This window comes from Lithobates pipiens, unplaced genomic scaffold, assembly GCF_037356315.1.
Source record: "Lithobates pipiens isolate NorthernLeopardFrog02 unplaced genomic scaffold, aLitPip1_a1.2 Scaffold_13, whole genome shotgun sequence".
NCBI lineage: Eukaryota > Metazoa > Chordata > Amphibia > Anura > Ranidae > Lithobates > Lithobates pipiens.
The window spans coordinates 237,010,936-237,036,890 of NW_027507718.1; the positions used below are offsets into that span (position 1 = coordinate 237,010,936).

The 25,955-nt window shown below is 39.9% G+C and overlaps 1 protein-coding gene across 6 annotated transcripts in view; it reads right to left on the reverse strand.

Annotated features, from left to right (window-relative positions):
- Positions 1–2,006: 2,006 nt before the first annotated feature.
- Positions 2,007–25,955, reverse strand: part of ARHGAP24 (Rho GTPase activating protein 24) — a 725,763-nt gene continuing 701,814 nt past the window's right edge. For all 6 annotated transcript variants that reach the window (XM_077476404.1, XM_077476403.1, XM_077476408.1 and 3 more), the window contains 5 exons: positions 20,690–20,822; positions 17,762–17,835; positions 14,573–14,694; positions 6,144–7,218; positions 2,007–2,831 (listed from right to left, as the gene is read on the reverse strand). In XM_077476404.1, the coding sequence (XP_077332530.1) occupies positions 2,588–2,831; positions 6,144–7,218; positions 14,573–14,694; positions 17,762–17,835; positions 20,690–20,822 (1,648 nt within the window). In that variant the 3' untranslated portion in view covers positions 2,007–2,587. The remainder of the gene's footprint in view (positions 2,832–6,143; positions 7,219–14,572; positions 14,695–17,761; positions 17,836–20,689; positions 20,823–25,955) is intronic.

Here is a 25,955-nt window from a genome sequence, read left to right on the forward strand (position 1 = left end):
CGGAATCTCCGACCGTGTGTACAAGGGCTAAGAGTGGATTTAAACTATTGTGCTGCAGTAAGTGTGTCAAAAAGCTTGTTGTACCACATATTACTGCAATGCACCCCAAGCACACATCTCTCTATGTGTTGTAGTGCTATTTATTTTAAATGGCATCCCAGCATACAAATACAAGACAGCACTGCCCACATGCATTTTAGAGGACGTGAACTTTTTTTGCCTTATGGTGCATCTTGTTCAAAATAAAAATAGGTGCAGGTGGATTGTGAGGGATTGACAGCACATTCAAAACAAATACATGCAAAACACAATACTATGGGGTTGATTTACTAAAACTGGAGAGTGAAGAATCTGGTGCAGCTCTGCAGAGAAACCAATCAGCTTTCAGGTTTTATTGTCAAAGCTTACTTGAACAAAGTAAAGTTAGAAGCCGATTGGCTACGATGCACAGCTGCACCAGATTTTGCATTCTTTAGTAAATCAACCCCTGTGTGTTAACACACTGCAAAATGTGGATTTCTAAGGGTTCATAAACCTGTTCTTGCAAATGTACATCTGTAATACCTAAAATGATTCGGCGAGACAGCAATTATTCAAAATTACTATTGTGTCAGTTGGCATTTCTCAGGTTTAACCAGCATTTTGAGAAATGTTAACCTTTATGATGCCACTTAATTTTTAGTACATTTGTTAGCTCAAGTTATGAAAATGATAGGTTTAAAAACAGCCTAGGCAGAAAGGAAACAGGTTGGAATTGCCTATAGCTTTAGCTGTTAGTTTTATCTTTTAAAGCAGTATTAAATCCAAAACCAAAAATGTAATATATTGCAGATTACCAATCCCTAGGTGTGTTGGCAGCATTCGTTTTTCCTTTTATGCTTTTTTCCCTCTGTTTTCACCTGGTCAGTAACACACCTCCTGTATTAGAATGCCCCCAACTCTAGATGAAGGAGAACAAGGGGCATCTTTGGACAGCAGCATTGTCAGTCTGGGGGGAGGGGAGTGTTAGATATACTAGGAAATTTAGATACACAAACAAATTTCAATCAGCTTAGACTACAGATACACAAGCAGTTACAGCAAACTGTTTTTTTTTTCTTTGTGTTAAGGTTTTACATGAATAAATAATAGCTGACCATTGTAACCAACCCCGTCAGTGGGAAATGATTTGTCTCAACACTCTTTTGCTACCATTTCAGTACAGGTTTTTCTGTTAAAAAGACACTAAATGTTTGTTTTTGGGTTTAATACCACTTTAACAAATACTAGAAAATAAAAGGCAGACTGGGCTAAAAGGCTAAAACCAATTTAAAAAAAACCCCGCCTCATTTCTTTAAATCAGTTATAGAGTTGTGTGTAGTTTCTTAATAGGACATAAAACCTAAAGTGTGTGTTATGGAAAGTATGGTGTCTGCTTAAATAGAATATACCCATTGGTGAGGTAAAAATGTAATAATCATTGAGATCCGATTGTCTGATATTATACCTAACCATGAGCTTCCGACAGATTTTCAGCAAAAAACATTTTCGATGTAAATACAACTTTCAGACTATTTTCCATCCCTCCATTTAATAAATCTGACATGTTCCATCTCCCAGTCTCGCCTTTGACAGTCCCTGTATAGTCAGCAAGTATTTATTATGAATGGTCACACCTCAATACCAGCCTTCACAAGTAGGTGGCACCAGAAGACAGGCACAGGGAAGGAAAATGTAAGCTTTGCCCACAAAATAACTCATGGCAAACCTAGAGTACCTTGAAATTTTGTAGTACCACTAACTGTCCTTGAATATTGCTAAAGCACTGCTGGCAACCCATGATATGATATTTGTCTGTTTTTCTTATACATCTTGACATCCAGTGAATCCAAATAGTAATTCTTGCAATCGGAATGCCGTGTGTCACCAATTCTAGGGTGTAAGCACTCCCCATCATCAACAAATCATCATTTTTATTACTTACAGCAATGATATTTTGTAGAAAAGAGAGAGCCAGACATATCAAGTCTTGTGGCAATGCTTTATAAAATTCTGTACACTTTCTTTTGGTCATAGGCAAGTTGGTTGGCACAAACATCAAAAGCCACAAGTATCATCCTATATAGTTTTTTTGTTTTTTTTTATTTCCATTCCCTGTCAACATGGGAATAGGGACAATTAATATACAAAATAAGCCGATGATAGCACAATGCGCAAAAATATTGTATTACATTTTAAGTGCAAGGATATATATTGACTTCATATAAAGCTCGACTGCAACAACATATCAGTTTGCTGTTTTAAATACAATACTTGCAATATTATTATTCTTGGAATACAATTCTGTTTTAAACATAACACTTTTTTTTATAATCTATGTACACATATCCAGTTTTAACACTTGACAGTAGCAATATGGATTATGTAATAATAGAATGGACTTGGTTAGGCAGATACTGTGGATGATGCTGATTCTTTTTTTAATTAATTTTTTGCCTGCTCTCTACATGGTACCTAGAAATAGAATGCTAATCTTGGTCAGGTGACCAGCCACCTGAGGACCATCCGCTACGGCTTCTTCTCACTGTCCAACATACTTTGGCCCACTTTACTGAATCCATATTGTGTTCCCTCTCTCTGGCCTACGTGGTTCCACTGTGAGGTCACCAAAAGTTGAGAAAAACTGTTCCATCTCCTTCTGCAACATGTCGTTTCTTTTCTCTGCATCCTCTTTTGCACGTTCCGCATTCCTCATTTTAATTTCCACCATAGTGTACTTCTTTCTTTCCTGCTCCAGTTCCTCTTGAAGGGCTACTACTTCTGTCTCCAGAGTTAGATTCCTTTGTTCCATGCTGTGGAGATGTACAACATTGTTATTAAAAGGTATGTTTTAATATGCTTTTTAGTTTAAAAAGTACATTACATTTGACTTGACCTTGTCTAGTGTAATGTAAAAACATTATATATTATCTACCAAGTTGCCCTAGCAACACAGCCAGTGGTGTTCCAATTTTATCTTTAGTATTACTGGTGGGATTTAACATACAATATAAAATTTACATAGGTATTGTAGATGTAATCACAAGTCATCTAGTTGTAATTGCAGAGCAAGAAATACAACACAATGCCAGTCTAATGACATTTACCAGTTGTTTTTTTCCTAAGAAAGTAGATATGAAATATGTGCTGGGAGTGGAATCCTAGCTTGCAATTGCACAATGGATGAAGTCAGATAGTTATCACAGCAGCAACTTTCAGCTTTCTGGTTCAACCCGACCCCTGACAAAACTGAAGTATCGGGGTTATTAAAACCAACTGAAGGGTCTAATATGTACTGCAAATGCTGTAGAATTATTATACTCAGTTGCCTGCTAAATGAAAGCGCTAGAAATAGGAGCACTAGCAGATTACTCTTTGGTTTGTTTGGTGTGACAAATTCAATAGTAATTCATCACTCTAAATGACACCAAACTCTTTATATGGTTACTTTATGGTAGTCATATAAAAAATGTAGTAGCATTATGGTAAGGCTGGGGCTTAATTAGTATGTGAGAATAATAGGTAATAGATGCTGATTATCATTCCAAAATTTCCACAGCTTTCACAATTAAAGAGACACTGTCAACTTGGAGAAGAGGGTGTTCTTCACCCCGTTCAATCAGAGAACACCTTGTGTTCATTGAAGAAAATATAAGGCGATCTATGAATGGTGGTGCTTGCTGAGTAAACGCCCCCTATGGTTAGTATGCAGTGAGGCTGACTCACAAACAGAACTTTAGGACCTAGAAGATCATAGCTATCACTGTTGTAGCACCAACTACTATAATGATCTCCAACTTCTCCAGTGGTCCATCAGATATGAGTAATCCATACTTACATTGTGCCAAGCTGGACCAATAAAGCATGCAATACACAAAATTCCTGAAGTTCAGCTTGAGGCTCCATGCACACTAGTGTTTTTCTTAACCACTTAAGGACTGCCTCATGTAAATATACGTCCTTTTTTTGAAGAGGGTTATGTCGGTAATGGCAGCAGCTGCTGCCACAACCGAGGTATCCCTCTTTACAGGAGGTGGTCCTGTGTACAATAACGGTGGTCTCCGTGGCGGGTTCGCCGTGAGATCACCGTTATCGGCGGCGGGAGAGGTGTCACCCCCCTCCCGCCGCTCTCCCGTGCCCTCCGCCGCTTACCGGAGCCGTCGGTAGCGGCGGAGGCGATCAGGTCCTTCTTGCTGCTGGGTATGGAGACGAGTGAGGCCAAGATGGCCCCCACTTGTCTCTAAACCATAGGAGGGCGGAAGCAACGTCAAAACGTCACTTCCGCCCATACCTCTTAAAGGTATATTTTTTTCAATGTAATTAAAAACAAAATAATATTTTTTTTTAAATTGCATTTAAGTCCAAATATGAGATCTGAGGACTTTTTGACCCCAGATCTCATAGTTAAGAGGACCTGTCATTTTTTTTTTCTATTACAAGGGATGTTTACATTCCTTGTAATAGGAATAAAAGTGATCCATAAATTTTTTTTAAAAGTGTAAAAATAAATAAAATCTAGTAAAATAAATAAGAAAAAAAATAAAAATTTAAACCCCCCCGTCCCGACGAGCTCACGCACAGAAGCGAACGCATACGTGAGTAGCGCCCGCATATGAAAACGGCGGGCAAACCACACATGTGAGGTATCGCCACGAACGGTAGAGCGAGAGCAATAATTCTAGCCCTTGATCCCTTCTGTAACACAAAACATGCAACCTGTAGAATTTTTTAAATGTCGCTTATGGAGATTTTCGAGGGTAAAAGTTTGACGCCATTCCATGGGCTTTAAGTAATTTTCTAGCAAAAAAAAATGTTTTAAACATGTAAACGCCAAATCTGAAAAAGAGGCCTGGTCCTTAAGTGGTTAAGCTCCTAGAAGCTGTTATGAACATTTTTTTTCTGCTCCTAGAAGTTAATCGTGTTTTCCTATGTGTCCATGCACACTATCTTATGCTAGAAGTATTTTTCAAGCTTCAGTGTTTAGGAGCAGAAAAAAAACGTTTTTTGATGAGTTTTTAGAAGCGTTTTCCAGGAGAAAAAAAAAACGTTGAACGCCCCTAAAAGATTTTTCAAGTGTTTTTTTTTTTTCATGTACTGTAAAAACATGAAAAAAATACTAACGCTCCTAAAAGCTAATAAAATTGTACCTCAGTGTTTTTCATCCAGAGTTTTTTTCTAGTGTTTTGGTCGGAAAAAGCTCTGATGGTTTTCCCGATGGAATTCCGGTGGGATTTCGCTCAAGCAAAAGTCCAATGGAGCATACACATGATCGCATTTTCCGACCAAAAGCTCTCATCAGTCTTTTGCTGGCCGAATTTCCGATTGTGTGTACGCGGCATAAGAATTTTGTTAGGACATACAGTATGCACATCTAGTTTACAACTAATAATCAAGATCTGCCAGCACAGTACAATCGGGATTATTGTGGTAAACATACCTCCCAGTCCCTCCTCAACATTGCAGAGGAGGGGATACCTAAGTAAGATTTGTATAGGATTTTTCAGCAAAAAAAGGTTTTGTGAATGGGAATATGTATAAAGTAGGTATTATCCCAATTTGGCTGCAAAAGTGGAAATGTCAGATCTTAAATTGTTTCTTAGCTGGGAAAAAATTAATTAAATGCATTTGCAAACAAATGTGTTATTAAATAAATAGTAGCATCTTGACTTCAAACTCTTTTCATTGTTGGCTATCATGGTAGATAATTAAAGCTATATTGAGAACCCAGAGACATTTTCCAGGAATCAACTTAAAATAAATCTGTGCTTTACCCATGCAGGGCAAAAGCGACAGGTAACTTTAGCACCCAATCCCCCTTCTGTATATACTTTTCTTTAATCATCTGAAAATACATACTGCACTGGGAGTTAAGAGAAATATCTAGTACCTCTGGGTATAGTGAAACATGCGACTCACTCCCCTGCCCAACTGTCTCCCATATCACAGTGTTTATGATTGGCAATTAGCTTATTAGGTACTACCACTGCTCTTGGTGGCAAACACAGCAGCTGTGGATTGAAGGTTAGGTAAGTATATGATGTTGTGCATGTTCATTTTAATAAACAATTGCAACAAGAATGTGGAATATATAGTATAGAAAATGATAACAACCCTAGTAATAATACCTTTTTACTCTGGTCTCATATTCCATTTTCTGTTTTGACATTTCCTGCTTTAAACTGGATACAAGGCTGTGAAGTGCACTGTGGTTGCTTGAATTACTCACTACAAAAGTCTCACTGTTGTCACTGCTGCTGGTAGCCCTGCTGCTGTGACCTCCAGCACTTCGTCTGTCAAATTTGCTCTCAAAGTCTGCTGCGTTAGTAATATCCTCAATGACTGGCCCATCTAACACAGGGTCCTCAAAGGTACCGCCATAAAAGTCCTGCTCAGGACAAGTTGTTGTGGAGGAGCGGCAGGAATTGGAGTTTTCAGGGAGAGAGATTTCACATGATGATGTTGACCATGTTGCACTGTCCACACTTTGCTTATCATCAGAGTTCATCATAAACTGCTGGTGAACATTATCATATGTAGATAATCTGTGCTGCTGCAGCACTGATTCGGCTGTAGAGTCTTTTTGTTTGTTATCTCTTAATGTCACATATCCATTGGGCAGCCAGCTTGTGGTCCGACTGTTCAAAGCATTGCTCATTGTGTCTGTGCTGGACACTCCCATTTTTACAGCACCATTCTGTACACTGTGAGTACCCATTTTGGTTCCTGAACTTTTAAGAGAAGAGGTTCTTCTAGCCTGTAAGGTACCATTGGGTAAAGAATGGTGCTTGTCATGGACTTCCACAGAGCTGCTGAAAGACCCGTTGGTGACAATCCCACTACCTTTGTTAAAAGCTGGATTTTTTTTCACCATTAGCGGTGGACTTCGTGTAACATCCAGTTTGTGAATGCTGTTTCTTGGGCTGCTGGATTTACTTCCTGAGAGTACAGTGGGAGACCCATTTTCAACACTTGACCTTTGTGGAGAATCAGACTTCTCCCAGGAGCAACGTCTCACTGCTATATCCTTGGTATTATTGTTCTCCTTGTTCTGTATTTGGCCTAGAAGCATCTTTTTTTGCAGCTCAATGTTGTTGTTGGTCAGTTCTGGGCCAGCATCAATCTGAACATCAGCATCTTTGGGGAAAAGGGTTTCATGTTCACTTATCATCACTGCCATTAGCTGCTGTACAACTACAGTCCCTGGAAAACAAAGGATGGAAACTAAGTTTTAAACCACACCGACTCTAAAAAGGGTCTCAGTCAGAGGGAAACAGTTAATAAAGGTTAATTAGTAAAATGCGAGAATCTTGAGTGAAAATTGTGTGAATTTTGTGTACATATACCCCATATTTTATAGTGGGCCATTGCAAAGAACTCTGGACAATTTGTGCACATAATCAATTTCAGAATGAAGAATGCACAACTTATCACATTAAAAAACACATTTTAATTAAATTGTGCCAAGTTTAAGACCTAGGCTTTCAACATGGGATTTTGCATTGCAGGTCTTAAAAGCTGGACTTCAGGCAAAACATTTTTTCCTATGCAGTACAGCTGTGCCAGCACTACACCGTTTAACTTCTCATTTTTTTTCGAGGGGAGAGGAGAGCGGAGATATACTTACCTAATCCTCCAATTCTTTCAGTACAAGACCAGTCCGGGCATCCACGTCCTCCATCAGTCCTGAATAATGGACTGTTCCTGATGTTATCACAACCAGAACAGGCTCCATGACCAGAAACAGTCTACCACTGGACAGTGGGCGAGCACTGTTTTCCTGAGGCAAATATAATCTTACTGTTCACCCCTAGACAAAACAAGCAATTAACTTGTGCAGTAAAGGCACAACCCCACTGCATGGCGAAAAAAAATGTGCCCAAGGTTCAGCTTGAAGTATGGAAGCCCAAGGGAACAGCATTATTTCTTCCGCATTGGCTATACTTAGTCAAGGGTTTCATTAGAAGCCTGTATGAACTGTTGCAGTTTTAAAGACACTCAAAAAAAGTGCAAACAAAACCCAGAATGTTCTTGGTACATGCAGCAGACATCAGACAGGTACTTATCCATGCCTTTGCTTACACTTTTTATGAAAAGGATAAAGAAACAAAAAAGTCCATGTCTATTCTCTATTAATAGGACAATAAAATGCAGCAACCGTAAATTACAGTGCCTTGAAAAAGTATTCATACCCTTGAAATTTTCCACATTTTGTCATGTTACAACCAAAAACGTGAGTGTATTTTATTGGGATTTTATGTGCTGGACCAACACAAAGGTGCAAATAATTGTGAAGTGAAAGAAAAATGATAAATGGTTATCAAAATATTTTACAAATACATATCTGAAAAGTGTGAGGTGCATTTGTATTCAGCCTCCCTGAGTCAATATATCTAGAGTGAAATTTGCACTCATTCTTCTTTGCAAAATAGCTCAAGCTCTGTCGGGTTAGATGGAGAGCATCTGTGAACAGCAATTTTCAGTTCCTGCCACAGATTCTCAGTTGGATTTAGGTTTGGACTTTGATTGGGCCATTCTAACACATGAATATGCTTTGATCTAAATCATTCCATTGTAGCTCTGGCTGTAAGTTTAGGCTCATTGTCCTGCTGGAAAGTGAACCTCCTCCCCAGTCTCAAGTCTTTTGCAGACTAACAGGTTTTCTTCTAAGATTGTCCTGTATTTGGCTCCGTCCATCATCCCATCAACTCCGACCAGCTTCCCAATCCTTGCTGAAGAAAAGCATCCCCACAACATAATGCTGCCACCCCCATGTTTCATGTTTCATAGTGTTTTGCTTTTAGGCAAAAAAGTTAAATTTTGGTCTCGTCTCACCAGAGTGCCTTCTTCCACGTTTGCTGTGTCCCCCACATGGCTTCTCGCAAACTACAAATGGGACTTCTTATGGCTTTCTTTCAACTATGGCTTTCTACTTGCAATTCTTCAATACAGGCCAGATTTGTGGAATGCACGACTAATAGTTGTCCTGTGGACAGATTTTCCACCTGAGCTGTGGATCTCTGCAGCTCCTCCAGAGTTACCATGGGCCTCTTGGCTGTTTCTTTGACTAATGCTCTCCTTGCCCGACACTCCATTTTGCTTGACAGCCATGTCTTGGTAGATTTGCATTTGTGCCATACTCTTTTTGGATAATGGATTGAACAGTGCTCTGTGAGAAGTTCAAAGCTTGGGATATGGTTTTATAGCCTAACCCTGCTTTATACTTCCCCACAACTTTATCCCTTATCTGTCTGGAGTGGTCCTTGGCCTTTGTGATGTTATTTGTTCACTAAGGTTCTCTAACACACCTCTGAGGGCTTCACAAAACAGAGATTAAAGTACACACAGGTGAACTCTATTTACTACTTAGGTGACTTCTGAAGGCAATTGGTTCCACTAGATTTTTGGTAGGGGTATCAGAGTAAAGGGGGCTGAATACAAATACATGCCCCACTTTTCACATATTTATTTGTAAAGAATTTTGAAAACCATTTGTCATTATTCCTTTCACTTCACAATTATATGCCACTTTGTGTTGGTCCATCACATAAAATCCCAATAAAATAAATTTACGTTTTTGGTTGTAACATGGCAAAATGTGAAAAATTTCAAGGGGTATGAATACTTTTTCAAGGCACTGTACCCTTTAACTGCACTACACCCAGCAATCTGATTGTTTTAAATTACCGCACATCACTGTTATGTGAACCAGTTTATTTTATATATAAGTAAATATTGACCCCCTTGGACTTTTCCACATTGTGTACTGTGACAGCTAAGTAAAATGGACTTGATTGGGATTTTTATCACTGAACTATAAAAAAAACACACTGTTGAAATGAAATTAACTTTTAAAACTTAAAAAATTATCTACAAATAAAAAATAAAAACCTTGATTGCATATGTATTCACCCCTAGACTGAGAAAATAGGCTGAAAAGAAGTGCATCTAGCTGCCTTCAGCAGTTACATGTTTAGAAGAACAGAAACCACCAGGGAGAGTCATTTTAGGTGTTACATGATTTAAGAATACATTTGTTTATGAAAGGTCATAGAGCTTGTTAAGCAAAATTGAATTATCAAGACCAAAGAGCTACTGTAACAGTCTATTTCAAACTCAATTACTGTGATTTCCAAGCTATAACTATACTGTATACCACAGTAATTTGGTCTAAAAACTCCCATAAAAACTCCCGTAGCACTGCTGTACTTAAATATATCTACAATTGCATTTTTTTTCTTAGTCCCCCTGCAAGATCCCACAAATAGCTGTTGATCTTACCAGTGAAGATCACCTAATGCAGCTTTCTGTGATGATGCGGCAACAATGCTGAATTGCTCTTGAATTCAAAGCAGAGCTTCCACTCTTATACTGTCTGCACCTGCTTGCCCTACAGTGGGATGGACAAAATGTTGCAGGGGTTGTGGTCACATCTAGTCCTGCCCACTGCTTTCTAGATTGGAAGTGCTGCCTCTGTTTCTGAAGCCTTCCCACTTTGAGCCGCAGTGTCTGGCAGTGGGAGTGCGTGAGACTTAAGTGAAAGTGGATTTGGCTCAGTTAGGGAAGGTAAAGGACATTTTTTGTTTACTTTAGGAGGCTTGTGCATCACATACTGGATTCGGTAGTTGTTTAGATTGCAAAGTTTTTTATATGTCTACTGAAACAGGAAAATTCTGGAGAATTGGTTCAGTTCAAGGCTCCCCACCGTAATTGACTGGTCAATTGATTGATGGTAACTCTAAAATGGTTGATGGAGATCCTTAACTAAGATTTGGGAAACTGACCATAGGACCTTTATAACCTAAATGGATGAGAATAAAGCCATTGCTAAAAAGCAATCCAAACTCAGATTCCGTTTAGAGTTTGAGACACAGCAACATGGTGAAAGAAGTTCTCCGGTATGATGAGACCAAAACTGAAATAAAAATGTTATGTGTGACAGAAAGCCAATGAACACCCTAAGAACAGCATTACCACAATTAAGCATGGTGTTTGTATTATTACGTTGTAGGAATACTTTTTATCAACAGTGTCTGGGACATTGGTCAGGATTGAGGATACAATGGATGGCACCAAACAAGACAATCCTAGGAGAAAACCTGTTTTAGTTTGGCAGAGAATTTAAATATACAGAGAGAGGTTGGTTTCAAACTGTAAACCATAATGGCTTCCACTGGCTTAGTCAAAAGCTACGGTGAGACTCAAAAATTGCTGTTCACCAATGATCTTCATCCACTATGATAAAGCTTCAGCAATTTAGCCATAAGGATAGCCAGAAACTGCAGGGTCTAAGCTGTTAGAAATTTGCTGCCAAGGCCTCCCAGCTGTAACTACAGCCAAAGGTTGTTTTAGCTGCTGAATTATATTAGTATTAGGATATTGACATAACTAATAAGTGCGTGTTTTTACTTTTTTTTCAACTATTGAGTTACAATTCAAGAATTATTACATCTTCAAAACATGTATACATTAATAAAAATCTCAATTAAATGCATTTTAATCCAAGTCAGTTACAATAAAAAACATAGAAAAGTCTACAGGAGTGAATACTAATTCACAGCATTTTATATCAGCCATTACAACTACTTTAAAGAATTCTAATGTCTGTAATAACAACAAACAGTATTAATGTGTGCTTATGTTTGGCCACAGTTGTGCCTGGAATGAGGCTGATGTGAATGTAACTTTACTTCTAGCATCACAACTAAGGTATGATGAAGTATTTGATCTAATCATAGGATTAGGAGTTAGGGCACAGTAAAAGATGTAAACTAAATAGCACAGCGACAACTGGTGTGCCATGTAATGGGTATTACTTTGTTCATGACTATTTTAGTCAGTGTTGACATCAAATGTTAGGAGGTCATCTTCTTGTCGGCACGAAAAAATTATCAGCATGAAATCAGATTGATATCAGTTTTAATATAAATGGTAAGTGATGATGTCACTGTTAACGAAACAGTGCAGAATGCCTGCCTAATAAGGTAGGACATAAAAGGATGAGATAACAGCACCATATGTAAGAAATGAAGCTGAGTCCATTGTGGCATTAGTTCATAAATCAAATCTGTGTCAGGAAGAACTCGATAATGTGGTTGAATTTACAGAACCCTGCTATCACCCGCTGATCTTCTGTGGTTGGAGCTCCCTACCATCCCCTGCAACTGCTGCTTGCTGACACAGGGGAGCCACAGATCACACCACATGACAGCACTGCAGCTGATTAAAAATAATGGTATTTACACAGATCTCTTTACAAGTATACAGCAAGGAAACCCCCTACTTCTACTTTAAGTGGGTGGGATTTGTCAATTTTATAATTTATATGTGTTAGTCTCAGAATATATTCTTCCTGCAAAACTAATTTTACAATTTAGGAGCAATGTCATTGTGTAATATATACACACATAAAACACATTGTTTACAGAAAATAATATACTCCATAATCTAATTGAGCAAATCTAAAATGTAGTCATATGCCATTGGCTCTCCAAACCTTCTAAACAAAAGGCCAGTGTATTTCTATTCAGACTTAGAGGGGCTGGACTGTGGTCAGTGGGAGTAGAACATGCCCTGGCATCAGTGGGTGTAAACAATGCCTCAGGCTTGGTGACCCCATCATTGGTATCACTGGAAGGAGTACTGGGAGGAATACTATCCCATCTTTGGTGTCAGTGGCAGTAAATATACCCAACTGTTGGTGTCAGTAGAAGGAATTATGCCTAACTGCTTCCTCTCAGTGGGAGGAATAGTGCCTTAGTGCCAGATAAAGACTAGCTTGGACTAAAAATATGTGAACAGTCTTGGCAGTCCAACTATTGTGTCATTTTGTTAAATGTGTGTTTTAATACATTCAGCTCTGCCAGCCATGCTAAGTCTTAACCATTTCATTTTTGCACTGCAGTTAACACAGCAAAGCTTGGCCAAACTGTGATTGGAGAGAGCAAGAACAAGACTCTTGACTGATAAATGACTAATAAAGTTACCTCTTTGCTCTCTCCTCCAATCACCATCTTAAAGTGTATTTACACATTTGCTGCCATATTTGAGAAACCAGCATTATATCTTTGTTATATGTTCCCAATCATACAGTCTACCTTAAAGAAATTAAAAAACAATATTCCTTACCTTTATAGTTGTTTGTTTGGAGCAGGGTTATACATATGACTCTGTAGGCAGTTTAAAATAGTTCAAACTAGCTTGCAATGCCCAGTTTTGGGGGCAAATGCAGGGACATATATTTTTATGTTCAACAATATACAATGTGCCACTCAAGCCTCAAGATCTTTAATCACTTTTTAGGACAGACCGTGTGCACATCTATTGCAGCATGATCTGTCACCTACTGTGTCCACAGCTTCAAAAAACTCGCCATACCTTTTACTATATACCTTGGACTGTATACTTTCCAAAAAGGGGTCATCTGGGGCATATTTGTGCTGTCCTGGAATTTTTCAGACCTCAAGAAAGTAGGTAGTAGGCTGTCTACATCAGGATTGATCGATTTTCAGATGCCTGTATATATACCATAGTTTGTGGACTTTATAACTTTTCTACAGACTAAATAATACACTCTGATTTGGCCTAAATTTATGAAGAACGATTACTTAATTGCAAAATTTTATAACAGAAATTAAGAAAAAACATTTTTTTTTTATTTATTTAGCAAAAAAAACTAAAAAAAAAAAAAACTGTGGTGATTAAATACCACCAAAAGAAAGTTCTATTTGTGTGCAAAAAAAAAAAAAAATGATTAAAAAAAAACATATGGGTACAGCGTTCCATGAACGTGCAATTTTCATTCAAAGTGTGACAGCTGAAAGTTGGCCTGGGCAGAAAGGAGGTGAAAGTGCCCAGTATTGAAGTGGTTAAAAACTGACAACATACAGTAGATCTGAAAAAATACTGTCAGCGTGAATAAAGGAATGCGAATAACTGGAACTTCCTAGTTACGCTGTGAATAGCTGTGATTGAACACAGCGGATCACATGGTAAAGGGCCTACGTCATAGGCTCTTTACCGTGGTCGGAGATGTGGTGTGTTGGAGAGTCCTGGGGGCTCGTACGAGCAGCTTGTTCTGAAGGATGTCATATGCTGTCCAGTCAAAACGGGAGAGCCACAGCCAGGCTCTCATTTTGCTATAGGCCGGTGAGATGTGGTTAAGATATGCTATGCGAATGTGAATATGTGAAGTTATACTGATTTGGCTGCAAAAATGAAAATACACTTTAAGATTCAAAGTATTATACAATACAATAAAGCCTTTTTAGCTTACAGTTCTCTTTCTCCTCTCCCAGTCTAAATGCTGATATAGTATGCTGGATTACAGGGAGCTGATACAAAGACAAAATGAGATACTATACAATATTAATGTATGTATTTGCAATAAATGGGACATTTTTTATATAATGCTTAAGCTAACACTTTCAATTATTTTTTTATATAGGAAGTGGGATGTACTATTACTTATGGTTATTAAATACACGTGTTTTTATGAAGAAAAAAAAAGTTTAATTAATGTGTCAGTAGCATTTTTCAAAACTATTATGAATCTTACCCTCCATTATAGTCATTGGATCCTCCACTTTGGGACGCAGGATGTTAGGCCCAAAGACTGTAGCCAAGTTCTGAACACTCATTTTATTCACTCCAGAATAGGACTGTACCTCATCTAAGAATCTGTTATGTACAGAAATAATATATAATTAGGGCACAGGTATAATTTACTACAGATAAATGGAACAAAACTGGACTTTTGCTCTGGAGACAAAATGTAAGTCTTTTTATAGGTCAGTTTTTACTCTTTCACTTAAAATTCACAATGGTCACAACAAAAATTACAATTGCCACGTCATGTACAGTACATCCATTTTTTCTAAAAGTATGGAAAACTGCCATCTGCAGTGACTGTTCAATCAGATACAGTTACTGTTTGGGTATTCTGACAGCCATGGCAAGGGAGATTTCTCCATTCATGCGGTTTAGCGCTGATTGATGATCTATTATGTTAGTATGACTAACCTAACACTTGGCATTGGTAAATCAGGAAAAGAAGGATTGGAACACATGTTCAGTGTTTATCACAATGAAAAATGTAAAACATTTTACACAAAGCATCTGGTAAACAGGTTCCATGTTTTGGTGTTAGCATGCTGGGAGCCTCATGTAAAAATTACAGGGCACTGAGGTCCCTTCGGATTGTACTAATGTTTAAAATCTCTATGGCTGGGACATAGATAGCAATCAGACCTAGGCAGAGGACTGAATCCTGTGCCCTTCTAAAAAAAGAGAACTACATTTTGGGAGGGGTTGCATTTTGATATTTTTTATATACTTGATCTCACAATAAAACTTTTATGTTTAGTTAAATATTAATTTATAACCTTTGTGACTTGGAACCACACAACAGTGTTGTATAGCAGGGATAATGAAAACAAGGCTGAAATAAAGCAGTTTTATTATTTCTAAAGTACCTGTTTGAGTACTTGTCATATCAGTGGATTTCTTAGAATTATACATCTGCAATCAAACATAGCACTATATCCAATAATCAATCAGAGAGTGAATGAAAGGGCAGCTAAGGCCAACAAGTTATAAATATAGGCATGGTCTTTCTTCATTAGCAGAAACATTTTTATGGTCAATTTTATTTTTAAGTTTACATATATTTAAACTGACGTTTTATATTTTTTACTATTTAAATGAAATCTTTATTTTCCAAATGAACATTTATTACAGATTAAATATAAAAAAAAAAAGTTGAAAGCTGAGGCTTGTCTACCCAAGAGATGCTTTGTATTTTTATTAAAGCGGGAGTAAACCCAGTTTCAAAAAACACTTACATTCCCGGCATGCCGGAAATGCTAACTTTCACATTGGTTGTGCTCTCAACCAAACTTTCAAACCATCCAATGGCTGGTTTCATAACTGAACACATGTGCAGCATTATGGCAGTTGAAGAATCGTTAGAGGCCAAGATGGCAGCTTCCTTGACTGAAAACGATAGAAGGGTTTACTTCCACTTTAAGGAATACAAGGCTTCCTCTGACCAACCAAGGCGGAAACTGCAACATCATCTGCCCACCTCTCCACCTCTGCAAATCAGATGAAGTCTTATATTCACTGGTTAAAAATACAAAGCGTCTCCTGAATAACAGAGACGCACTCAGCTCAAGTATTTTTAATTCCTGCAACAGACGGGAATTCGCTGCTGGAACACAGCACCAACAGTAAAATCAGTCTGTATATGCAGTGAAGCCTGCTTGTTATACACACCGTGGAATCTAATGGGTTAATCCTCTGCATTGTGTAAAAAAAGCTGCTTGATCCTGCATGCACAGATCCAGTAGCAGCTGGTGCTTTTTTTTTTGTTTCCGGGCAGCAAACAACAAAACTCTCCCCCCTTTGACACTTACCCCATCTAGGTGGAGGGTATGGGACGGCAGGGACCGGGCATCCAGGCATCAGTGGAAACAGTGCATTTAGGCAGTGACTCTTCTTCTCCTCGCTTCTGCTCTGCGTCTCCTCCCCCTCTTACTAGTCATCCAATAGGATCGCCTTTCCTTTCAACCTATCGGGTGATGGGTATCAGACCCGCTTCCCGGTAGGAGGATCAGTGTGGCAACAGCGAATATTCATTCGCTGTTGCAACACACCTGGGTGAGCTCCAGATGCATCCTCTGCAACCTGAGCCCACCGTATTTTGAAGCCTATTAGAGCCTATGGCTCTAATCAGGTGCTTAAAAAAAACCTGGCTGCTGTAATTCATGCTACCGATGCCCTGAAAAGGCATAGGGGGTGGCTGCGGCAGGCATTAATCTATCCATTGTATATTAGGGGTGGCCTGGAGAGAGGGGGCAGCACCTGGGAGCCCCTAATGGACAAGCCGCACTTGCACAGATTCTCCCTTCCCTGGACAAGTCCGGATAAGACAGAGCCTTTGGAGTCAGGCATGCTCACTTTGGTATGTATTGCTAGAGAAGTTTTATTCTTTTTCTTGAGAGAGTGTATGTGAGCAACACAGGGATAATCAGCACTGTCCAGACATGTCCGGACAGAGGGTCAGGAGCCCTGCAGCCTCATAGGACAGCCCAGTGCAGTATGAAAACTCCTCCTACAAGCTTCATCAGGAACTGATATAAATCACAAGACTGCTATATACTGCGGATGAGAAAAAGTATTGCTGTTTATATTTACTAAAATAATTGCATTTCCATGTTCTGTGTACTTTGGGAGACCAGATATAGTGAATGCATGGCCCTGGGTTTAGTAACACTTATGCCGTGTACACACAATCGAATTGGGTCCGCTGGACCACAGTACACTGGACAATTTGATCGTGTGTGGGCTCCAGCGGACTTTTTCATCGTAAAGTCCGGCGGACTTAGAAAGTAGTTTTGACTCAAAATTTGTCCGCCGGACTTGGCTTTCAGTGGACAATCCGTTCGTCAGTGTGCTAGTCTGGCGGACTAAGAATGACGCATGCTCTGAAGTAAGTACGAGAAGGAAGCTATTGGCTACTGACTATTGAACTTCCTTTTTCTAGTCCGGTCGTACGTGCTGTACGTCATGGCGCTAGAAATCGCCGGACTTTTGGAGCGTCCGTGTGCAGCCAAGTCTGTTCGTTATAAGGTCCGGACCAATTCCGCCGGACAATTCAATCGTGTTTAGTTTAGTAACAAGAAAACATATAAAAAAAAAACTGCCAATATTTTGACCAATACCACCCTACCCCTGAGCATCTTACCTACAGATGTATTTCAATAAATTAAAATTAACTGGTGGGAGACTCTTCACTTGTTTTACTAGTTCTGCCATCCCCTGTGGAATACAATAAAAATATTAATTATTACATTGTCCTTTTATAGCTATGCACCACGCATAAAACGGTATATATTCAATAGCAGTGATAAATGAAGATAACAATTCCCATACTCAATGCTTTTCTAACATGGAACCTTGCTCATAATCTCAGAATCAATGCTTCATGGGAACGGCAGCTGAAACCTATAATTACATCTAAATGCCTTTTACTTATATAAGTGGTTTCATTTTCTGAAACTGCTTATCATACATGATGGAAGCTTACAGTGTTTAATAGACTGAAAGATTGCAGAATTATTTTTTGACTTTTCACATTTATGCATTTGTTGTAAAATTATCTGCAATCCCATTTCTGTTAAACCCAGAGCTCTGGACAGATCATGTTTTTTAATGGCTGCACCTAGAGAGAATTTTGTATCACAGCATGACATTAAAAAGGTTACCTTTTGTGAAAACCCCAGTACAAAATGATCAAAACATCCAAAGATATAAGCAGCAGAAGTCACCTTTAAAGCTTTTCTATTTATGAGTACCTTGCCCATCTCATTATTGAGCCAGTAGAGAGATCTGGGATGTGGGAAGGGTGTGTAAAATCATTGCTATTTACAATGTCAAACATACGGAATAATAGATCATGCCAATGAAGAAGTAAGTACATATGGCAGACTGACAATGCTGATGATTGCAAAGCGGCAGCTTTGTGCTGTAAGCCTGCAGCAGGCAGAATTACTGGCATGATCTCCAAGCACGAAAGTTCCCAAACATATTCGCAAAATGATTTGCTTAAAAATACTGTAGAGAGTGAGGCATGATGACTAACATATTCAAAAATGTACTAAAATGTATTTATGCTTTTACATATAGTATGCTCAGGTACAGCATCCACTAACACCCAGCAGTCCTGGCTCCTACTCTTATATAGCTGCAATGTGACAGTCAAGCTTTTATGGGAAGGAATGCTGGAGGGGTTTTTAACAAAGGTGCAAATCACTCAATTTTGGATGAACTTTAGTTGTCATAAACAAGGATGTTTATTGACCTTGGTAAAATATTTCAGCTACATTATAAAAGGTATTTCAAGTAAAAGGGACACACTGTTTCCAAGCAAACTATTTCCAAATTAGATTTTTTTTCTTGCATTGTATCGTGTGCTTTTACGTGGTTTCTGAACCTGCAAAATGTTATTTTAAAAAACGGGATAAGAAACTATAAAAAAATAATGGATTGAAAACACAGCTGATATTAGCAACAAATAAAAAGGGGGTGTTTTATGTGGCGCTAACTACCATATCACTCAATGTGTAATATCCCAATAGTAACAGATAATGTAGATATATTAATATGAAAATATACAAAAATTTGTATAATACATTCATATAGTGCATAGAAATATTAAAACTAGTGCGACCCAGTAAAGTGCATAAAGTATCAATACCAATAGTAAAGTGCATCAAACATAATAATATGACGAAATCGAATCAATTAATAAGTCCATGCATAAGTGCAAAAAGTGCAAAACGTATAAACGGTATTTTTTCAAAAGAGCAATCTTAAAACATTCCAAAAAATTAAAAGATCCAGTGCAAAGTGCAAAAAAATATATATATAAAAAAAATATATATAAAAAATGTAAACAGTCCGCTCAAAAACATGTGCAATCAGTTCCACAGCTGATGATATCCATGCAAAGTGAATAGTGAGTGAGAAATGCACCGTTCCTTAGAACTTCAGTGCTTAAGTGCACCCTTTTGTTTTCCCCAGCCTCTCACCTCTATTACAGGTCCCAAAGGACCGAATCACGCTTGAGGGGTGGTGGGTGAAAGATCTTCCACCTCTTATATAAACAACCTCTGGACCATCAGTTGTCACCTCCGATATCGACCGATGTCCCCTGTTTATAGTGAGAGGGCTGGCGTAACAACAAATCCCCTTAATTGTGTCTTCCAAGCTGGCTAAAAAGAGTTCAAAGACCATGCAATGCATTATGGTTTAAAAAAAAATCCTAGGGGGGCATGGCCTGCACCGGAGCTGATGGCTGCATGAGCTAGGAGCTCCTGCCAAACAGGGGATTCAGCGGCACACAGTGACCCACTGGATCACCTTATCCACCCGATCCCACAGCGGATTTGTCCCCAGGACTACCAGCTATCATGCCCAAAAAGCGCAAGGAGCTGAGGAAGCCACAGTGATTAACGGAGTTCTTCATCCTTAAACAAGGAAGTAGGCAAGATGGTGGCAGGCCGGCACACACGCCTGAAGCACGGGCAAAACACAAGCCTAAAAAGGGGACATCTACACAAAATAACATCTGCCCAACAGCCCCCAATCTTTCCCTGCCTCCCCGGTGTCATGCAGTCCAGCTAAAGCCAAATTAGACTGGATTAGGATGGATGCAGTCCTGTACCCAGCCCTACCACTGACTCTGAGGATGACATGAGGGAACTGCCAGATTCTATTGAATCTTTCCTCACTAAACACTGTTATGGACACAGTCTTAAAAGATATGCTCCTCTCCCATAGAAGTTCTCTGCAGAGGGACATGATGCATGCACAGATTTAACAAAGAGTTACAGGCAGTTGAATATAGAGTGGACCAAAAAAAAAATTCCTAGAGAATCTGCACATAAATTTGCCGGGACTATGAATCTCAAAGCTGCGGGATTCGTCTCAATCCATGGTAGTAGCGAACCCAAACTTCATCGCTATTAGTAACCAATCTGATTCATCTACATCATGTTACTAACAGTGAAGTGACCAGAAGAATACAAGTGTTTCTCCTGGGAGAGATACACAACAAGAAAGTCAATTTTTCAGTAGCTCAGCGATTATGTAATATTCGACTGTTACTTACAGATTCCTCCTCTTTGCTCAGCTGTTTTGCACATGAGAGAAAATCCTCGTACTTTGAATATGGGATGACAGGTTCTGGCAGCTCACGCAGGTAAAGCTTCAGAAGTGAGGCTACGGTGTGGACATCTGTGTTACTGCAGATAACAGGAAAGCAGGTTATGGCTAATGTTTACAAAGCTGGACGACACATGCATCAGTCTGCAAGCTGGTAAACTGCCCTTCAGGCTCTGCTACATTTTAATATATAATTTTTTTTTTTTATCACTGCAAATAAGCTTCTCTTTTCATGTTCGCCTTTGTCTGCATTTATATTCAAGTCATATGAAATAAACTTGTATATCAGTCATTTCTCTAAAGCAAGTCCCTGACAGATGCTCTGCGGGAAATCTGAGCAGCATCCGTATCATTAAAAAATAAAAAATTCTCAGGAATTGGAATAATATGTAAGAAGATGGGTTTGTATCATGCTGTATTTAGTGGATGGATTTAAATTGGAAATAAAACATAAAATTGCTACAGCTATGATTGAAATGCAGCTATGTGGTTGTCAGCTTTCTTTGATCTAGGGCTCCTTCGCACCAGCCCCATTGGACTGTGTTGGACAGCATATTATTCCAACTATAATGCAACCCAATGCACTACCCCAGGTTAAATATAGGGGTTAGTTACATAAGTACTGGGGGTTAGGATCAGGTTAAGGGTTATTTTTAGAGGTAAGGCTCATATTTAGGGTTAATAGGCTTTCAAACAAATGATTATTCCATAATCAGTAATGATTCTGTTTACCAAAATGATTGTACAGAGAATAATTGAGCAATCATGCCAAATAATGCCATAGCATTGTTTCCAAGTCTAGATAATGCACATATCATGATTGATCACAAATGAGGCAGAAAATTAGCAGGCAAAAGTATTTTGACCAATGAAAACCCCAAGCTCAATACAAATCTATTTTCTGGTAAATATTCATCTAAGAAAGATCTTTTGAAAGTTTTGTTTATTTGTCTTGACGATCAACTCTATCCTACACCTGTTTCTTCAGATCTCTATGTTATATCTATTGGTAGCATAATTCCATTGACATTTGGAGTAACAACTGTCACTAGTAAAAGCAGGGCCAAAAGTAATTTCATTAAAAATAATTTGCAGAATTTTTATGCACGTGAGATATCTGTGTGGTTTTATATGTATGAGCTTCATAAAATGTACCGGTAATAGGTATTAAAAGGATAAGCCAACTGTCAGAATTAAATGCCTTTCACCTTTGAAAAAAAATCAACATTCAGCAAATATTTAATTTAGCACTGGCTAGAGTTTATTGTCTAACAGCAACAGTTTCGGGCCAGTTCACACTTGTTGGCCAAGCTTAATTGAACAAACTGAAGTTAGAAGCTGATTGGTTATCATCATAAACTGCAAACACCAAATAAGAAGCAACAATGTTGGATCCCATGGCTTTCAATATTATGTATGGTCATAGATGGAGTTCCCTTTTTTAGGTCTGCAGCAATTGGAGCAGTGCTGGAGACCTAAAAGAAGGGACCCACCACCAGGGATGATCACCAGTGACACCACAGAGACAAAAAAAAAAAGTCCATAGAGAGGGACACAGGCTATCTATTACAATATTTAATATATAAGGTCATGGGAACCAGATGAGAGCCCATCCAATAGTGGTGGCACACTATTATGAATGTAGTTTGGAACATACAGTGGTGATGAAAAATAGAAGAGCACTATTTAAGTGATGTTGGAGATTATTTGGATAGTGATGGCCGAACGGTTCGCCCGGCGGTCGTTTCGCGGCGAATTTCCGACTTTCGCCGTCCGCGGGTTCGAACGCCTTTTTCCGTCGTTCGCCCCGGCGGACTTACGTGTTTAATGTATACAAGAACTTTAACCTTTCGTGACACGTTTATCATGTGTTACAGGACAACCAATTGAGACATGACAGCTCATGGACACTTGGACATTCCCCCTAACCTATAAATACACCCGATCCGGTGGCCATTTTACATTCTTTCTTCTGTCACTGTAGGGAAAGGATCCTGTGTGGAGTAGGGACAGAGAAAACGCTAGCTATTTGGTACACAAAAGTTCTTTTCAGGACTGGTATAGGTGTTAGGTCAGCAGCCTGAGTTTCTTTTGTCAGTTTAGATAAAGGGACAGAGCGCTGTATGCTGCTATTTTAGGGACAGCTCAGCCAGATTAGTCTTTCTTCATCATCATCATCATCATCATCATTAGCTGTTACTATCAGGTCCACAAAAGAGCTGTTCCAGCTAATCGTTCCAGCCTACTCTTTTTTGCCAATTTGTATAGGGACAGGCAGGAAGCAGTGTGTCAGGCAGTGAGGATAATTTTAAAGACTTGCTGTTACTATTAGTTCCACAAAGGTTCTTTTCAGGACTGGTATCAGTGGTACGGTAATAGGCTTGTACACGTATAATATTCTTTCTTCCAAATATAGAAAGAATATTATACTTGACTGCTGCCCTTCTGCTGCAGTCTGCTAATCATTCACAACTCACTTGTTCCACAAAGCTCTTTATCAGGACTGGTAACTTGGTCTGTCTAGGGTGCTACGGTACATAGGCTTGGGTGCGGTACAGTCTGCTGTTCTGTAAGGACCGCTATCGGTCCACAATACATAGGGTTGCCGTGCACTACTGCTGACCGCTGCCCTATACTGCAGCAGTCCTTCAGCGGTATAGGGACTGACGCACAGTCTGCTAAACACTAATACACAACCTGCTTGGTCCACAAAAGTTCTTATAAGGACTGGTAACTTGGTATAGGGTGCTACGGTACATAGGCCTGAGTGCAGTACAGTCTGCTGTTCTGTAAGGACCGCTATCGGTCCACAATACATAGGGTTGCCGTGCACTACTGCTGACCGCTGCCCTATACTGCAGCAGTCCTTCATTGGTATAGGGACTGACGTACAGTCTGCTAATCACTAACACACAACCTGCTTGGTCCACAAAAGTTCTTATAAGGACTGGTAACTTGGTATAGGGTGCTACGGTACATAGGCCTGAGTGCGTTACAGTCTGCTGTTCTGTAAGGACCGCTATCGGTCCACAATACATAGGGTTGCCGTGCACTACTGCTGACCGCTGCCCTATACTGCAGCAGTCCTTCAGCGGTATAGGGACTGACGCACAGTCTGCTAAACACTAACACACAACCTGCTTGGTCCACAAAAGTTTTTATAAGGACTGGTAACTTGGTATAGGGTGCTACGGTACATAGGCCTGAGTGCAGTACAGTCTGCTGTTCTGTAAGGACCGCTATCGGTCCACAATACATAGGGTTGCCGTGCACTACTGCTGACCGCTGCCCTATACTGCAGCAGTCCTTCATTGGTATAGGGACTGACGTACAGTCTGCTAATCACTAACACACAACCTGCTTGGTCCACAAAAGTTCTTATAAGGACTGGTAACTTGGTATAGGGTGCTACGGTACATAGGCCTGAGTGCGTTACAGTCTGCTGTTCTGTAAGGACCGCTATCGGTCCACAATACATAGGGTTGCCGTGCACTACTGCTGACCGCTGCCCTATACTGCAGCAGTCCTTCATTGGTATAGGGACTGACGTACAGTCTGCTAATCACTAACACACAACCTGCTTGGTCCACAAAAGTTCTTATAAGGACTGGTAACTTGGTATAGGGTGCTACGGTACATAGGCCTGAGTGCGTTACAGTCTGCTGTTCTGTAAGGACCGCTATCGGTCCACAATACATAGGGTTGCCGTGCACTACTGCTGACCGCTGCCCTATACTGCAGCAGTCCTTCATTGGTATAGGGACTGACGTACAGTCTGCTAATCACTAACACACAACCTGCTTGGTCCACAAAAGTTCTTATAAGGACTGGTAACTTGGTATAGGGTGCTACGGTACATAGGCCTGAGTGCGTTACAGTCTGCTGTTCTGTAAGGACCGCTATCGGTCCACAATACATAGGGTTGCCGTGCACTACTGCTGACCGCTGCCCTATACTGCAGCAGTCCTTCAGCGGTATAGGGACTGACGCACAGTCTGCTAAACACTAACACACAACCTGCTTGGTCCACAAAAGTTTTTATAAGGACTGGTAACTTGGTATAGGGTGCTACGGTACATAGGCCTGAGTGCAGTACAGTCTGCTGTTCTGTAAGGACCGCTATCGGTCCACAATACATAGGGTTGCCGTGCACTACTGCTGACCGCTGCCCTATACTGCAGCAGTCCTTCATTGGTATAGGGACTGACGTACAGTCTGCTAATCACTAACACACAACCTGCTTGGTCCACAAAAGTTCTTATAAGGACTGGTAACTTGGTATAGGGTGCTACGGTACATAGGCCTGAGTGCGTTACAGTCTGCTGTTCTGTAAGGACCGCTATCGGTCCACAATACATAGGGTTGCCGTGCACTACTGCTGACCGCTGCCCTATACTGCAGCAGTCCTTCATTGGTATAGGGACTGACGTACAGTCTGCTAATCACTAACACACAACCTGCTTGGTCCACAAAAGTTCTTATAAGGACTGGTAACTTGGTATAGGGTGCTACGGTACATAGGCCTGAGTGCGTTACAGTCTGCTGTTCTGTAAGGACCGCTATCGGTCCACAATACATAGGGTTGCCGTGCACTACTGCTGACCGCTGCCCTATACTGCAGCAGTCCTTCATTGGTATAGGGACTGACGTACAGTCTGCTAATCACTAACACACAACCTGCTTGTTCCACAAAAGTTCTTATAAGGACTGGTAACTTGGTATAGGGTGCTACGGTACATAGGCTTGAGTGCGGTACAGTCTGCTGTTCTGTAAGGACCGCTATCGGTCCACAATAGATAGGGTTGACGTGCACCACTGCTGACCGCTGCCCTATACTGCAGCAGTCCTTCAGCGGTATAGGGACTGACGTACAGTCTGCTAAACACTAATACACAACCTGCTTGGTCCACAAAAGTTCTTATAAGGACTGGTAACTTGGTATAGGGTGCTACGGTACATAGGCTTGAGTGCGGTACAGTCTGCTGTTCTGTAAGGACCGCTATAGGTCCACAATAGATAGGGTTGACGTGCACCACTGCTGACCGCTGCCCTATACTGCAGCAGTCCTTCAGCGGTATAGGGACTGACGTACAGTCTGCTAAACACTAATACACAACCTGCTTGGTCCACAAAAGTTCTTATAAGGACTGGTAACTTGGTATAGGGTGCTACGGTACATAGGCTTGAGTGCGGTACAGTCTGCTGTTCTGTAA